Genomic DNA, 19,316 nt, shown 5'->3' with positions numbered 1-19,316 from the left:
AATTTATTGTAATTATTTTTTTTAAGAAATGTTTTTATAATATTTACTTAAAACTCGTTTAGTGCTAACACCGCGACTGGCGCGTTTGGAGTACTTGGCCATTAAATATTATTAACATGTTATTTTAATGTGGTAATTAAAATGTAAATAAAAGTTCAGCAGTGATTACAAGTGTATTTTACAAGAAGCACATACATATTTAACAAAACTATATTATGAAAACAATAAAATAATATAATTTATCAAAAACCGGTTGTACCTCAAAATTATCATACTTAATAGTAATATAAAAGAGTTTATTTTTATGCGTGTTTTACATTATTGACTGAAAGTTACTAGTATTGTTTATTTTGTGACTTCAATTTTATTAATGAGCAACAGTTTACTTTTGACACTTACCAAAATCGCTCTTCCCCTCAACTTAAATCAGAAACGGGTAACTCTTAGGGTTAATGTAAAATTAAAACAGCTACTTAAAAATTCAACCTTCCATTAAAAGTAACTTTTAAAATAGACAAGCACTCTTGCCTCTTTTTGATGTTATTTAATTCTCGTGGCGAAGCAGATTCCCTCATCTTATTTGTTTCAAAAAAAGTAAAATAAACACGTTTCGCAGTTTTTTCACAAAGAAATACAATTTAAAAACGCAGAGTCTGATAAACATTTCACCCAGACTATTTTTAAATGTTTTTATAAAATATTATTTTAAATAAACTGTTATTTTAGAAAACCCACGTTCGTTACTTTTCAGTTTTCCCAAACCATCCACTCTTATATGAAACGGAGGCAAAATAAACGTATACTTAAAGTTCTCTGTTTATTATATAAATACATATTTAACTTTATTTTTAAATATTTACAATGGTGATCTCTTACCAAAATATTTTCCATATCTCTCCATTATTTTTCTTTTTTTATATAAAATCCGAAAGTCAGAAGAGATTTTTTTATATTTTTAATGAAATTATTATTTATTTTCTAAAACAATAAAATTGTGGTATTATTATATTATATTATAATAATTAATGTTATGTGCTTGTGTTAGTTTATTTTGTATTTATTTACTTTTAGTACCATCAATAGAAGGTGAAATGCTCTCGCTTACGAAGGTCACAAGGTCTGAGATGGGAGCCTACTTATGTATAGCGGCCAATGGAGTGCCACCTTCAGTCAGCAAACGTATGATGCTGCATGTGCATTGTAAGTTATTGATTTATAAGTTCATGTTTACCTATTTAAACCATAAGTAGACAACACATAAAAGATAGAATAAACTCAAAAAATAATCACTTAAATATTATTTAAAGTATTAGAATCTTTCGGTCAGATCTGTTGAGTTTTATCTGCACACCGTTTGCTTTGGTAAGTAATAGTAATAATACAAATCTATGAATATATTTTAGTTATACTATAATTTTGTGTTTTGAAATAATTCTAAATAACGTCACTATTTATTTAGTCTTAAATAAATTCAAAACTTATTTCACGACTTTATAATATTACCAATCAATTCATTTTTGTAAAAAAATATGTTATATTTTTGACATGGTTACATAATATGAGTAGATGATACATATTATTATTATGTAGATGATATTTGATATAAAAAATGATAATATTCATAAAGATGTACAATTATCCACTACATTAATAAACGCGGTATGTATACAAAAAATATGATCAAAATTAAACACAAACTATCTAAGTAAATTCATTATGAATGTGTAACTGTATACTATAACTTCCAAAGCTCACTAGAATTATGTGAAAAAAATCAACAAAGCAAAAATTACCTACAAAAACCAGACAATTAAAATGATACCAATAAATCATAATTTATTTTTCTTATAAGCATTATAATAAGGAGTATATCAACTATAGAATGGGTATGTTGTTCAAATTTAAAAAAATATTTATTAAGATGAAAAAGGGCAAAATCAAACAGCTACCACATATAATGAATGTCAGGCATGTGATCGACACCTCAAGTACTGCTCTTTGTTACCCATAAGATCAAACACAAATAACACTACCGTAACAATTTGTTCAAGTTTGTTGAAATATGTTATCAACAATCTTCGTAATATGAAAAGAGTAAAATTGGTTGCAAAAGCCTAAATGTAAACTTGGTTGAAGATTTAAATATTTTCTTTAAAAAACCCAATAATAAAATTGATTACCTGCTAATTAAAGTAAATTTTACAATATTGAAAATAAAATTTTATAATTTTCAATGTAAAACACTCCCAGTATTTTACCTACAAAATCAAACTGTCAATATACAGATGCGATAACGTCGGTCTCACAAAACTTTTCTAATTTGCGTCCTCATTACCGTGTCAATTAAATTGTGAAAAGCCAGATAAGGAAATTCCTTATCGTCTGACAAATCACAAGATCGGTAATGGAATTAAATAAATAGGAAAAGTTTATTTTCACTTGTCAGAATGGGACTCTTTTGAATTTAATTATTGCGGAGGAATTTTTGAAATTAAAAAATGTCTGATATGCTTGCCGGTGCTCACGCAATTTCATTATTGCAGAAAGTTTCAATCATTTCAACAATTATAATTATCATTTTTTGTTCTATAATCCTATGTTAAATTATTTTCTACTATCTTCCACGAAATTTTATGTTATCTTTATGATGAACACATTCCACTTTTAATCGACTAAAACAACAAAAAAAGTCCTCTACTATTCTTGCTATTCCATCAACTAAGCGACCTTTATCACACCGTGTACACGTTTATTCCTATTTTACATTGGTTTAGTATATGTTATAGTGTAACTTTCCATGGTATGTTAAGTTACTCCAGGATTTCTATCTGTGGTCCATATTTCAAATGCATTTTCCAGGACTAGTAGCACGCATTGGTTGAATACTAGATACTTAACGAACAATGAAATATTACTTTTGAAGATAATAAAATACCCGAATGCACTTCATGCCACTTTGGTTCTCTGAACAGTCTAGTATCTGGAATAGTGTTTTAACTACACTAATACACCAACTTTGCAGATATTTAAAAAAAATGCAATCCATCTGTTTATCTAGATTTTTTAGTTTTACGTCTTTGAGGCTATTTGAGTAAATTATTTTTAATGAAAAACCATTATTATGTAAACGTATATAAATTCAATTTTAAATAAAAAAAATATTTACATTTTTACATTACATTTTTCTAAATACATATATGTATATATTTAGGTACAAAACACGCATTCATACATAATAATATGGTCAGCCGTAATAAAAATAAAATCAATCGTTTCCTTATCGAGCCATAATATTATTTTTATGTGCTGATATAAATTGCAGAGTGCATTTTCTAAAACTATGGTTTATTTCAGTTCACCCTCTTACCCAAGTTCCGAACCAGTTGGTCGGAGCGCCACCCGGAACTGACGTCACACTGCAGTGCCACGTTGAAGCTTCCCCAAAAGCCATCAACTACTGGACCAGAGAGTCTGGTAAGCTAATATCATTTTACGATATTTATAAGTAGCTTTGGCATAAAACATTTTGAAAATATTCACTTTATTTTTAGTTAAATTTAATAATGGTTTTTCTTTTTAGATGTAAAACCGTAATGTTCCAAATAAATGCTTTTATAATAGGCTTTTCGTAAATAAATAGTGTTATAAAGTAAGACTTTAGAATCTTCAATAATTGTATTTTATTCAATACTTGTATTTTATTATTGCAAGCAACAGTTACTTATTATAATATTACATTGAGAATTACATAAAAAATAATAAATAATAGAGAAACTAATTAATATAGAGAGAAATTAATTAATATAGAGAAACAATAATAATAATAAAATAGTAAAAGAAATAGTGACAATAGGTATAAAGTGAAATTTTATAAATATTAGAAATAAAGTAAACCAATAAAATAATTATTATAAAACTATTGATATAAGTACTTGGTTTCTCCAACTATATAAACTACCTTATCCAGTCCCCTGGATATTTCAAGAGTACCTAACATAGCGACATCATTACCTCTTCAAATTTATTGCTTATTTGCTGTCTCAGGAACTCAGTTGAGCTGCACTCACCTGTTTTATCAGTCAAATCGACTATAACTAAAGTTATAGTCAACCGTCTTGAGGATGGATTTGTTTTGCAACGTAATTATCGTTAATTATGTTTCGTACCATTATAATGAAGTTCTATCACGTAAAGGCCAATTCAATTAATTAGTTAATTAATTAATTAGTCTGAATTAATTCACTGCTAAACTAAGATCTCTCCAAGCTGATTATATTTATCTTAGTCGTATTAATTACGCTGCTATATTGCGCAATCGGCATTTGTCGGCTAGCGAGTCACCTAACCATCAACAGCTGGCTTCAATTCTCTAAAGCTGATATACAATTAATTTGGTTTTAAATACGATGAATCTAAAGAAAGATACTAGTTTTTACAAATAATTGCGGCATGGTAGCGGGCTTTTAATTTAAAATTGTGTGAAATAAAAATAACACAATTAAAAAAACTTACTAATACAATTACTAGAATCGGTTTCGTTATGTTGTTTATATTCGTAAACTGCAAACAGTAGAGAGTAATACATTTTAAATAATTAAAAATGTAGCATGTGATACTATTAACGCTCATTTATAAAAAATATTTTATATATATTTAAAATACATTACATTTTAAAACCTACCCAGGTTGGGCCTAGATTTACCTTGCATAGAGGCCAAAAAGCAGTAAATGATTTACGAGACGTATTTCGCTTATTCTACATTTAGTTGGAACGTTCCGGACGCTGATTTCGACTTTAAATTTGCACCCACCAGTTTGTGTTACCTTTGGTGCTTTACTTTCAACAAATTCACCATACATTATGTATTTTTTTATCTTTAAAGCTTAGAATTTAATTTAATTTTGGCTGATAACTATTTGACAGATTTTCTTATGGTTTTTTATTCATCAATTTTTGTAAACCCTTAAAATATTTTTAATTGCAATTAATACAAAACCATATAAAATAATTCCACTCATTCCTTCAACTATATTCAACAGATTGTATACTCGTTTGACATTTTTTATTCTTTATCCGTTTACACTTTCAATACGCAATACTTTCTAGAACTATAATTACTTTAATTAAAATTGGTATCGATACTTCTTGATGTGTGTTTCAATTATATGTATAACTAAGGCTGATGATTAAATTTAAATTTGCATTACAGATTTATTTGCTGCAAATATCACTATCTTGAGACTTATTTGTGAGATTTATCTCTGCGTTTGCATTAACATTTTTATATGCAATTAACCATCGTTATGTAGATTATTCAGGTGAATACTCAAAAATAAATTCAAATAACAGTAGGTCAATATCTCGTTTATTTACAAGTAATTACAATGATCGCAATGTTACCAATACATATAATATTTTTTCTAGTTACAAATTCAACATAATATATCTTTAAAATTACCCCCCTTTCATCTATCAAAAATAAATTGATAAATAAGTCCATTGATACACGGTACAAAAAATCAGTTTATTTTGACGGATCAAGTTCACTAAAACATGAATGCAAGTATACGCCAGTCATTGATGCGAGTGCTGTACAGTCCGCAGTACACATTCACGTAAATAATTCAATTTATGAAACTTATCCCGGTGCATTGCTGCACAAATTGCATTTGTATCCGTTTGAAGCGTATAGTGCAATCACGTTATTTGCCTTTTTAAAACACATAATTTATTTAAGGTCACCATTGGTCACGTAGTCTTAATAATCCTTTTTTATAGGTTGGTTTATATTTTTTTAAAGTCGAATCATAGCAATATTATGACAAGCATGCTTATTTCAACAAAACGATATATAACCATATATATATATATATATATATTTGTATTATATATATTTGTATTATATCATTTTTTACAATGTTTGTATTGATAAACATAACCACGAGTTAGTTACGTTGCGTAGAAATTAAATTATTCAGTCGTATAAATTATAAATATAACACACAAAATCAGTCTCGCAACCCTTAGTTCTAACTTAATGTAAGGTATGAATTTTACGATAATATATAATACGTATCCAAGTATATACGATGCTGGTATATAATTTACTCCACGAATCAACATGAATTGTCAATTCTTACTTAATTTCACCTACGATTACCTATCTGATCTACAACAGGAAAAAAATAGCATGTTATTTATTTTAATGTATAATATTCAGTTAATGATTCCAATACAGTAAGTGAATTGCTAACAACAACAACCCCCCGTAATTTTATGCTAGTAATATATTATTAGTTTTACATATGCCATGTTATAAATGGTGTTAAAAAATATTTGAAAATACTTTAGTTTACCTGCAGAGGCAACTGCAGAATTTGAGTATAGTATGCTAAAAGTTCTAGGTCACCCCGATGAAATCTATCCCGCAGGAAATCTATCAGAAAAGCACACAGTGCTAACAATATTTTCTGTTTTCGAAGGATCGTTTATCTTCCTGGATCTAAGCACAAATGTCTGTCACTCAATTTTTTACATTACTTTTTTTTTAATTTCACCGAAAAAAGTTTATTCTATGATTTCTATAACGTGACTGGTCATTCTATTTTTTTTAATTATACTGCAATAATATGTATGAAACGTGAAAGTACTTATATCTATTGATAATTTCAATATTTTAGTCATTTGAGTGTATAAATTACCAAGTGATACTCTGGTTTTCTTAGCGTTTTTATTGTACATTAATTTTCCATAAGAAACTTTTAAATGAAAGAAGTTACTAAATTCAAACGTTGACACATTTTCAGATATTTCAGTTATCTTATTTTAAGGAATTATTTCTTAGGTAGTAAGTAAACATTATTATATTATCATTATGTTAGATTAGATAATTATTTATTGCACTAAGTCGACGATTTGCCTTAAGTCTGATTAGGCATAGTATTCGTCATAATATCATAAATAAAACTCGTCAAGTACAATAGTAGGAAGATTTAGTACGACGTACACTATTTTAACTGTATGTTTCAATTGATATCATGGTAATTTCAATACTGTGCATATGATAGAATAAGAGTTAATATGCTTAACTCTCAGCGAATAGTACAAAAGCTCCAATCAATTGTATCTAATACAGTACACCGCAGTGTTTCATCGTCGATTTCCCAAGCCACTTGCGAGGACAAAACCCATCCCCGCCCGGCAGACAATTCCGCCTACCCTTGGGGGAGAAGGGCGGGTCGCGCTCTCCGCTCCGGAAATATGCAAATAATAATTACGAATCCGCCCTTCGTGGACTGTTGAAACGGACCGCGTATATTTGATATGTCGCCCCCGAACCGCTCTGCCATGGCGTAGTAGTCCCGTGAATCGCTTAAATTTGCATACCATCCATTTATCACATAAATGTCAAATGGAATAACACTTACTGCATTCACTTATTCTGCGGGACAGGGTTTTTATTAGTACACACTCAATAAAGCTGTGCTTCGTTGAACCGTTCACAAATAATTATTCGGAATGCTTAATTTCTTGGCTATGATGATACTTAAACGATTAAACAGTAAAATAAATCCTGTAGCCGTCGTTATCATATTTTTACAACTTAACTTTTCACAACAGATTTTAATGCACTTAAAGTACGATGCAGAATCATCTGGATAATCTTGATAATAATATACACCATCTAGAATTGCTAATTTTTCTCAACTTAGTTCGGCGTATCTTGAACGTTTTTTAAATGGTCTGATTCTGGAACACTGCCTATTTCCCGTAGATTTACTACTTTAATTTGACGAATTATTATAATATATGGATACTGTAGGCGACACAAACTAAGTTGCCAATATTAGCTTCTTAAAGATAGGCGCGTATCTTAAGACTTACGCACCGAAATATTGTTTTTCATCGAGATATTAGTATATTTTGTAATGCTGCAGAAATTAAAATAACTAAAAATGACACAACTTAAATAAACAAATTTATATGTTTATATATATAAATTATTTATTTCTACAAGTATCTACTCCATCATTTGATTACTGCAACATTTTTTTAACGAAACAAAAACAATAAATTTGATTTATTAATTTATACTAATCATTAAAATAAAATATAATTATTATATCAATTCACTCACCCGGGATCAATCCACTGCTGAATGAATACATCATCCAGATAAAATCTTCTCAGCACCATATTTGGTCCATAGCATTTCATCAGCATGACGACTTTCACCACATTTCGTATTCTTGTATATTTGTTATTCTTTGGTTTCTTTTATGGTCTTTCTGTGTTATGCCAAACATGTACATTTTTATACCATGTTATATTCTTAATATTTGGGTTCCTGTTATTAAGAATTACTCGCATATTTCAGTCCAATAATTTGCTTAATACATTATTTCTGATGAACAACCTTAAATATTTATTATTTTTAAATTATAGTTTTAGTAATTCAATGGCAATGAAAATATAAATATTGATCCATTCATTCATAGACTTACGTAGTTTTAGTTGTATAGAAGTTTGCCATTTAGATCACGATAGACTTATATTAATTTAATCATAACAAGCACAATTCTAATTACGTTTTAATTACCACATTTAAATAACACGTTAATTATATCTAACGGCCAACGACTCAAAACGCGCCAGTCACGGTGTTAGCACTAAATGAGTTAAAAAATTTTAGAACATTAATGTAAAACAAAATATAAATCTGGTAAATACACTTCAAATTTTTTCATTATAAAATCTAACATTATAATATTGTAAGTATATTATTATGCTTCTGCTTGTTTTTTTTGCATAAGATTTGTAAATATTCGATATTTTTTATTTTAAAATACCGTTATAATTTAAACAAAAAATATTTATTCTGCATGGAATTTTGTCAATTTCATGAAACAGTTAATTCTTCACTGCTATTATAGCTTTCCAGTGACGTTAAAACACTTAGCGGAAATTTATACTCTGTGGCTTCACGCATACACTCCCGAGAGCTGTAAAGCCGCACACAGCTGAATACGCTTAATGTAAACTGAGTGCTAGCATATTTTTATAAAACCTTTTTTAGAATATAAAAGTATAATTTATGTCGATTTAATTAAAACTGAATATAAAAAAAATATTAGTGGTTAAAAAATATAATATATCTTTCTCAGTATTTAATGTTTAGTGTTTTAACGTAACAAAGTAGCAGCGTGAAAAATAAGCTATTGCGTAGCGATCAACCTAGTTAAAGTTTTGCCATCCCAAAATTATCTACACATGAGTGCAATTATCAGGATATTTTGAGCAAACTTAAATTCACACTGTTTTCGTATATGATGATTACACAATATAAAAGAAAACACATTTTATTTTCACAATTGAAAAATAATGTAATGTTACCATTATATATTTTTTAGAATATTGAAATGTCAACGTCCCAAAGTCGTCGTAGCTTTAAAAAATATTAATATCTACAAGTATCAATGACATTATTAATGGACAACGCACTCAATACAGTAGCTAGCAAGTAAATTCGCGCAGTCGCATGTACCTATAGGCAGACGTCACGCAATTTCCATTATGCGATATCACGCATCGGGAATTTATAGCAATATGTCCTTTATTTCAATGGCGTTAGAGCAGTGTTTCTAATGTCAATTTTCATTTGAGCGAACCCGTTCGAACCGAACCATTCGACAAACCCAACAAAAAGCATCAAGAATTTATAGCAATATCACCTTTATTGTAATGGCGTTAGAACAGATTATGCCATTCGGCAGACCCGACAATAAAATGAGTGTCATTTTCTTTTCCAGATGATTCGTCCATATTAATGTCATTGACAAGTATCAATAATTGTGAGCATATATAAAGCTTTGCCAAATATTGAGTATAACTCTTACTTACGAAACAAAATTTAAAAAAAAAAACTAATAACTTTGAAAGCTCTAGAAACATTTGCTTCGTCAAAAAAATGTTAAAATGAATAATACATACTATTTGGCTGATAGTATTTGTTGGAAACTGAATTTAAATCGAGGAAAGTTTTGTCCCCCTTCTATATGATTCGCACTCTGTGTTTTACATTTTCATATCTTCCAGCTTTGAATAAACTACCTATGGTAGTGATATCAACTGATAAAGACAAAACTTTGTTATTATTTAATTACTTTACTAAAAAAATAAACAATAATAATAAATCAGTTGATAATGTCAGTTAGAGCGGAGAAAATCAGTCTTGATCATTAATGAAGTATACAAATTAAGTAGTTTACCTTGGGTTTTATTTTAATTAATATAATTAAAGACGTTTATTATTTATTTAAACAAATATGTAAAGCTAAGTTTTATAATAAAATTAGTTACAAATAATATTTAAGTAGGCTATGAATGGTTAACAAATAATAATAAGTTGGCTAAGTATATCTTTTTACTATGTTTATTCGGTATACACTAAAATAATTATTTTTAATTTAATTTAATTTTAATTAACTTATTCCATTGCGTTAGTAAATATTAATAATGTAATACAAATAGAAATACATATTAATAGTTATAAATTAGGTACCAAATAAAATGGCATTCTTACACTGAAAGATAAGCATATATAATTAATGACAGCTTTAAGAAAGCTTTCATATTTTAATTAAACATCATCATTTTTATTGGTAAGTACAATTCTACCAATATAAATAAATCGTATCATCAATTATATTGGATATACAAAAACGTCGCTTGATCTACATATAGGTATGTCATAACACCATCCAATTGATGAATTAATCCAATAAAACTAGCTATTAGATTACGCCCTTCCATTTCTAATCGTAAGCCAGATCTTGTGAGTGGTTGTTCGGTGCATTACTGGAGTAATGCAACGTTACACAAAGCCTAATGGAGAGGTTCTGCAAATAGCAGGTAGCTTTAACAGATTCTTAAACATACAGATAATTCGTCAACAAATCAATAAATTTAATAAATATACTTAAGTATATATAAAATATTGCTTACCTTTCCATAATATTTTCTTAATTGGTTAAAGAATGTATGTGTTTTTCTGCATTCAATATTATATTGTAATTGTCTATTACATAATATAGATCATAAAGGTAAATCATTGAATACAAATTACTACTTTTATTTCTAAGCATATGGTAATAATTATAGCCTCAACTTAATATTAAACTAATTAATTAATAATTAATTTATTAATTTAATTAATTATTAATTAATTAAATTAATTCTACGCGGAACGGATGTTCGACATTTTATTTATTCTTGTTTGAACGTACACAAAAAAATCAAGTAATATTATGGCATATGAGGGGCACTCTACTAACTTCGCAAACATAGCGTATATATACCAAATGGTACACCTTTTTGGTAACTTTAAATAAGCAGCCAAGATTTATTTATACGTGTTTTTTAAAATAACCTAATATTCAACCCTACTTTTATCTGTAATCAATATCTAATGTATTTATTAATGAAAATGATTTTTTTTGCACATTAAGGTTACCTCAGTTGAGGCATGGTCTACAAAGATCGTGGCTAGGCGATGCGCGGATTGCGGCTTGCGGGTGCAAATGACGAATGCCGAACGAAATATAATTTGTCATATAAATCCAACATGCGTATATTTAATGTTCTGTTTATTGTTCTGTGCATATATGACGGGTGGTGGTGGGCACTTTAACGTATGTTCTATTAGTTACAAAGGCCAACACTCAAGAGGTCACGGGTCTCCCCTCGGACGCATACCGCCATGTTAAACTGAGCCACAGGGCAGGCCCCAGAATCGGGAAATATCACATGGTAATATCGGTCCCGGCAAAGTTGAGGGAAGCGCTCATCAATGACGGGGGCATATATATGGGATGGGACCAACCAAAAACTTTTGTGGCGTCGTCAAGTGCACAAGGTGTCACTTATACGGCCACATGGCAAAGAATTGTTCGGCGAGAAGCGCCACATGCGGCCATTGCACCGAGGAAGGACACGATAGGGCTGAATGCCCTAACATCAAGACCCCCGGAAAGTGCCCGGCCTGCGCCAGGCACAAGAAGCCGCACCAACATGCAGCAATCGACCCTGATTGCCAAGCGCGCAAGTACGCAATGGCACAGGAGCGTAACCGAACGGATTATTCGATTTAATGATTCGGTTCGGTAAGTTAAATGCGGGCAAAGGGAGGGCTACAACGGCGGAGCTCATCAAGACGGTTCGGGAAATGGACATCGATTTGGTCCTGGTGCAGGAGCCTTAATCCTACGGCCCCAACCTGGGTTTCAGTGGGGGTCGGGTGATGTACCAGGGCCTGGGGTCCATGGCCTGCATCTTCGTTGCGAATCCTACCTTAGTGGTGCTACACCTTGCCCACCTATCGAGCAAACTCTTTGCAGTAGCGGAGGTCTCTGATCGATTGGGGAACTCCATCGTGGTGGTCTCTTCCTACTTTAAATTCAGCGTAAACATCCTGAAATGCGTCGAGCAGCTCGATAAAATTCTGGTTGCATGCCGCGGCAAACAGATTATAGTATGCGCCACTCGAGGAACTCGTGGCATCTCACGACGTGACGGTGCTGAATTACTCTAATAGTCCAGCCACATCCTCCACCAACAATGGGGAATCTCACATTGATGTCACTTTGATATCCACTGGTTCTGCCGGACGCGTCATGAACTGGACTGTCCATATGGACGCGTCAACAAGTGAAAATTGTCTGATCACGTTCGCCTACAGGACCGAGAGGGGCCACGCGTCTTTCGCTCCACTTGTGAGCAAGTCACTGCCGAGGCGTTTCAGGACCAAGGGAACCGACTGGATACATTTTGACCGCGAGTTTGCTGAGGGTCTGGACAGGATGGCCTCGCGCCCTCCGCCAAAGGACATGCACGCTGCGGCTGAGGACCTCACGAATCTCATGATTGAAAAAGCGGAGGGCACTATCGGAAGGACGACCCCGAGACCATTGAAGTTAAAGTCCCTCCACCAAACCCGCCCCGTACCACCCTCGGTTTTAATCGAGAGTATCACGGGACCCGTCAATTGGTGATGTCAAGCATCTAAGAATTGGCCTGGGAGTGTCCTGGGAGAAGATGCCCAAGACTTAGATTGCTACGCTCAAAGTGAGCTCTGACTGAGTTTACTGAGTTTACTCTAATGCAAAGTGCCAGGGAGAGAAAAAGCACATGGAAATTACTAAAAATAAAATGAACCTACTTGCTTATTAAATTAAAGAACGAAGCTAATCATACAGGCAGCAAAATTTATGTGAAGAGATCTTCACGCCCGTAGTAAGACGCCGCAAATTTTTTGAAAGCAAGATAATTGGCCTTAGTAGCAACCAGGTCGGACGGGCCGATGGATCCAACAGCTGGTTGGACCAACCTGAGTATTTCCTCCCGTTTGAAGCACATACTCAGATACTCCCATAGGATGTAGTTGGCATCCTGTATTTCCCCTCCGCATGGACATGTCGGATGGCTTGCAAGTCCAAGCTCAAAGAGCTTGCCAGCGAATCCACCATGACCAGTCACAAATTTACTGGTGTAATGGTCTGGAGTCAAATATTTGGTTATCTCCATTCGCCACTGTATGTCTGGAAAAAACGTATATTTGTGCCGGCCCCTGGTCGATTCGTCCCACTTTGGCTGCCAGGTCTTAATGGCCGCATCGAGCGACATGAGTCTAATTCTGCGCCTCAATAATGCTACTCCTTCGCCAGCTAGCCGAGGGGGGGGAGGACAAGGTGAAAATCACCAACGTCGGCCTCCTCGCTCTTGAGGAGCAATATTGAAGCGCCGCTGACCTGAATGTGCAGGTCAAGTGGGAGAATGCCGGCCAAGACCAGGAGCGCGTCACTTGAGGTAGTACGGTAGGCCTTGGTAATGGACAGAAGTGCGATGCGCTGTCCTCTTAAAAGAGAGATTCTAAGTTTGAAACTTTTGGGAATGCGCGGGTACCAAGCACTGACGGCATAGGCCGCGATTCCTATAAAAATAGCGCCGTAAGCGATCTTGAGCGCCCTTACTTTTAAACCCCATCCTTCACCAGCCATGCGGCCGATCCTCTGGAAGGCCACCCCAGCCTTGTGGACTTGAGTTTCGGCATGGTGTAGGAAATTTAACATTGTGTCCATTTTGACGCCTAGATAGGTGACGATCTTCGACACTTTCACTCTCGTGTCACCGAATCGGACTGTGGGTAGTCTCGAACAGCTAAGTCGTCTCGGTCCTTTGAGGACAATGGCTTTTGTCTTGGAAGGTGCGAATGATAGTCTAGTTAATCTACCCCAAGCCTCAATTGATGCTAAGGCTTCGCCAACGGTGCTCTCAGTCTTCGCCCTGCTGTCGGCCTCGACCAGCAGCAGCGCATCGTCTGCGTAGGCAATGACAGTACAGTCGGTTGGAAGCGGAATTCTAAGGAGATCGTCGAAGAGTACGTTCCAGAGAAGGGGCCCGAAGACTGAGCCCTGGGGACATCCCATGCTAGTGTTCCTCTCTATTATGGTTGATCCAACTCGAAACTCGATCGATCTATTGGTGAAGTAACTTTGAATTGACGCGAACAAATTTCCTGGTAGTCTCTTCAACCGGAGTTTTTGAAGTATAAGAGGCCAGGACGCACTATCAAACGCACCTGCAATGACCAAAAAAACTCCTAGGATGTATTTACGGCGAGAATTTTCAGCAATGGCAATCACGTTCCTTAGGGCGTCGACTGTTGAGTTGCCTCTTCTGAATCAAAATTGCTTATCGGAAAGCGGCGAGTGTGTCTTCAGGTGGGCTTCAATCCTGTGGCACAGTAGCTTCTCCAGCACTTTACCCAGAGCGTGCAAGAGTGTTAGAGGGCGGTAGGCTTTAGGGCTAGATGGTTCTCGGCTGCCAGCTTTGGGGATTACCTTAAATAAGCCCCTCTTCCAGCAGTCGGGGAACGTGCCGCTTCTAATGCAGTCACTGAAGAGGGCTGTAATCTCTGGCGCGGCGATGGCCCATGTGCATTTGACAAGTAGATTGTCAATGCAGTCCGGGCCCGGGGCCTTGCCAGCAATCAACGTGCGTATGATGTGGTTGATCTCCTGTTCGGAAGGCAACGATGAGTGATTTGTGTCGATGGGAAGAGAAGCCTCAAAGCGGGTCATACTCATGGCGTCGTCATCCCTGGATTCATCATCCAGTGGGATGAGAGCCTCGAGAAGGACCGCAGCCGTTTCAGACTCAGTACTGGTGAATCCGCCACCCGATTTCTCGATGCCGCACAAGAGGCTCGTCGGTTTGAGTCCCAGCCTCAGTGCACGGTATGGAGGACCCCAGGGGTCCGAACCTCCCTTAATGGTGACAAAGTTACGCCAGTAGTCTTTCTTGGCTTTCATTATTGTATTCCATTCGGGTGGATTTGGCCATGGTTGCAAGGGGATCGATGGAGGCAGGTGGTTGCTTGCGCAGGCGTGCACGTTGATGGGCCTTGCGTGCTTTTCTGAAAAGGTCACGCAGGTGCGAAACATGCTGCATCCACCACGGCGACTGGCTTAGTGACTTGGGCTTGCAGCGTCCGAGTGTAGTTTCGGCTGATCCGATGATGTCTTCAGTCAGTCGTGAGGCGGCCGAGTGTAGGTCCGGACGTGAGACCGCCGGACCTTGCACCCTGGTGGAAACCGAGACTAACAAGACTGAGAGACGCGATGAGGAGGGCCAGAAGGGCCTTAAGGTAGCATGAAGATCGCTAGAGGGGCCGCCGCAGGCGGACCATCCGCTTGCGGTTACCTACAGGACCACTAGACTCAAGTTCAAAAAGGCAATCAGTAAGGCTAAGAAGATGCATTGAAGGGAATTCGTCACTGAAATGGGTTGCAATAATCCGTGGAGCCCCCCCTTCTGCGTGATGAAGCTAAGCTCACGGCCCGGAAAAGTCATGTTGGCGGTACGGCGTCCTGACGAATTGTTCACCAATAGCTCTGAAGAGTCCGCAACAGTCCTGTTGGATGCTCTTATCCTGCAGGACAACGAGTCGCTCGACATTGACAACGACTGATTTCAACAGCTCCGCGTCTATGCGCTGCTCACCTTAAACACTCCGCGATCCGCAGCCACTACCATGTCCGAACTAGGGATCCTGCTTTCCAGCCTCCCGGCCGGTAAAGCCCCGGGGCTTGACTGCATATATAACGCGCTAGCAAGAAGGGCGTGGTCTCTTGCCTCACACTAGATCACGCAACTCTACAAAGAATGCATAAGTAGTGGCATATTCCCCGACTGCTGGAAGAAGGGTCACCTCACGGTGATCCCCAAAGCCGACAGTCGCTCTTCTTGTGACCCAAAAGCGTATAAACCGATTACGCTCCTTCCCGTCTTCGGGAAAATATTGGATAGATTGATAAACAGCAGTATTGAGTCCCACCTGTCGGAAAACTGTCCAATCTAGCAAAGACAATTTGGGTTTAGACCCGGAAAGTCCACCGAGGATGCGATTTGCTTTGTGATAGATTGTGTAGAGAGCTCTGGCAAGAACCTCGTTGCCGAGATTTTTCTCGACATCACGGGCGCGTTTGATACTGCGTGGTGGCCCTTGGTTCTGGCAAAGCTTTGGCTGAGACAGATCCCCGGGGACCTCTTTGCCTTGGTTCAAAGCTACTTCAGCAATAAGGAGATAACTTACGATTCCGGCCACAGCCTGATTCACAGGAGGACCACCATGGGGTGTCCCCAGGGCTCCGTCCTGGGACTCTTTTTGTGGAACATACTGTTTGACGACGTTCTATCCCTGCCACTGCCTCCGGGCTGCACGTTCGTTGCGTACGCCAACGACTTGCTCCTGCTTGTTGGGGCGACGAGCCGACCGGCACTTGAGCGTACAGCCACGGACGCCTTGGGCAGAATCTTCAATTGAGGGTTGCTGAACAAGCTGACCTATGCCCCGACCAATACGGAAGCTGTCCTTGTCAGAGGTAGTTCTCGGGTCAACATAACTCGACGGCCGCCCACGATTCATTTTGGCCAGACCTCAGTGCGTTTCTCCGAAAGGGTTACGTATCTGGGAGTAATTCTTGATGACAAGCTGTTTTTTGTTCACCACGCCAAGACGGCCGTCTCTAAGGCCAATTCGACCTATCAGAGAATGGCCCAAATGGCGGGCAGCAATTGGGGATTTAAGCCTAGAGCCCTTAAGGTTGCATACTGCGCAATTTTCATGGGAATTGCCGGTTACGCCTCCAGCATTAGGCATTCCCGAGTAAACTCCTTAACTCTCGTGAGACGCGCACTACTAAGTAGGCTGCAACTTGCGCTGATCTCGCTTACCAAAGCCTACCGCACAACTTCTACTGACGCGCTTGCCGTACTCGCAGGGGTGCTATCCCTTGATCTGCACGTCCAAGTCAGAGGATCGATCACCCTCCTCTTGAGGGGGATCAGCACAACACTCACCGGTGTCCATCTGACACCACCGCAGAGATCCGAGGACGTTCCTTACAGGAAGACTGTAAGTGACATTGTGTACAAGACCGCATTTGTGGCATGGCAGGCGAGGTGGACCGCCTCCCCCAAGGGGCGGCACACTTACTGTTTTTTTCCAGACGTATTCTGCAGGCACCAAACTAGAAGACTCCAACCTTCGCACTGGATTAGCCAGTTCCTCACCGGCCATGGCAACTTCGCCGCCAGACTCCACGAGTTTGGCTTGATAGTAGATGGGCCGGGTTGTACCTGCGGGCATGACCACCAAGATGTTGAACACATCCTCTGAGATTGCCCGCTTATGGAACTCGAACGAGCGGAGCTGTTTGCCAGGGTCCGTCCTCACACGGGCCCAATTGGTCATGGAGATCTGATAGCAACCGAGGCCAACTTTGCGGCATTCGAGAAATGTGCAGCGTCTTATGGGGAGCGGAATAATCCCGACTCTTCTGTAGACTCATCCATTTCAATTCGTGACACTCAGTATGCGGGTACACAAAGCGCTTAACGTCAGCGGACAGCAGAGCCAGTCCAAAAAACCAAAAATTTTCTTTCTTAACTTTCTTCTTTAAGCACTACGGTGCATGGTTGCAGCATCAGTCCCGTGCGGCTCCGTCTCGGGACGGAATGAGCACTTAAAATCACTTCTTTCTGACACGTTTAAAGCGTCATAGAAAGCGGCCGTGCATATCCACGGATGTGCATATATGAGGGGTGGTGGTGGGCACTTTAACGTATGTTCTATTAGTAACAATAATAATATATTCATTGACATGCTTTCTTTTTCAAGTAAATAGGTAACGTTTTTAGTCATCTTTACACGATTTAAGAATTAATACCCCCGTCGCCATCACGAAACAAATTGACGTATTGACACCTCAACGTTTGCTCTCCGAATGACAGCGAGTCCAAAATTTCGTCGCGCCTATAGTTGACAATTAATTGCCGTTTCACTGATGTATCGTCTTAAACATTAATTCGATATACAATACTTCAAAAATAATAATGTAATTTATAAAATTTGTGGGTAAATTGTCGGAATATGAATTTAGTAAGAGTAAGCCATGGCATAAAATGAAATCCCGTGTATTCTGTAATGTTAATAGGCAAATACTTTAGTGGCTTAATAAATCATATTCTCTAGTGAAATTCAACAAATTAAAAATATGATTTTAATATCCTATAAGTATAAGTATCTAAATTAAAAACTTTTATATTTACTTTATTTTTAAGCACTTGTACAAAATGACTTAAATATACATATTTAATTATTATTGATTTACCTACCCACAGTGCATTATTTTTCATGTTCCATACGCTAATCAAATAAAACTATATGAATTAACCTAGAAATATTATTCAATTAGTATGCATTCTTCCTATTGATGCAAGATTTACAATTATGCATAAACTATTGCATAAGAAGTGTTTGTTAGGTATATATTTATAATTTTAATAGATAGATTATATAATTTAAATATATATCCAAATTTAAATAAAGCGAATAAAAACAAAGAGGCCTAGAATAAATAAAATATTGTCCAAATGAGTATGTTTTTCAGCTATCTACCTACTTCTAATTTTATATACATTTTCACACTCTCCGTGCTTTGATAAAGCTTTTCGTGGATGCCATTTTTCAAATGTTGGATACGTATTAAATCAAATTATCGCGAATAAAATAATTGAAAAATATATCAAAGCAATTGTTAAAATCTCGTTCCGTTTTTTGTAATTCAATAAATTTTCCGGCCCTTAGGAAAGTAAGAGGCCATTAGGTTCATATAGGTACTAGCGTGTAATGTCACCTGAATATGACACATGCGAATCGTTTGCAGAGAATTTATGTAAAAAAGGGGACAAAAAA

The 19,316-nt window shown here is 36.3% G+C and overlaps 1 protein-coding gene across 1 annotated transcript in view; it reads left to right on the top strand.

The window, feature by feature from the left end:
- The window catches only part of LOC147072222 (lachesin-like), a 113,029-nt gene that overhangs the window by 81,770 nt on the left and 11,943 nt on the right, over positions 1 to 19,316 (top strand). The window contains exons 6-7 of the mRNA XM_085946470.1: positions 1,072 to 1,200; positions 3,355 to 3,474. Of these exons, the coding sequence (XP_085802596.1) occupies positions 1,072 to 1,200; positions 3,355 to 3,474 (249 nt within the window). The remainder of the gene's footprint in view (positions 1 to 1,071; positions 1,201 to 3,354; positions 3,475 to 19,316) is intronic.

Source organism: Rhyacophila brunnea, unplaced genomic scaffold (genome assembly GCF_057557595.1).
Source record: "Rhyacophila brunnea isolate RB1 unplaced genomic scaffold, BYU_Rbru_1.0 scaffold_2, whole genome shotgun sequence".
NCBI classification, from domain to species: Eukaryota; Metazoa; Arthropoda; class Insecta; order Trichoptera; family Rhyacophilidae; genus Rhyacophila; species Rhyacophila brunnea.
Note: the sequence above shows the minus strand (reverse complement) of the source record. Positions and strands in the feature narration are given on the sequence as shown.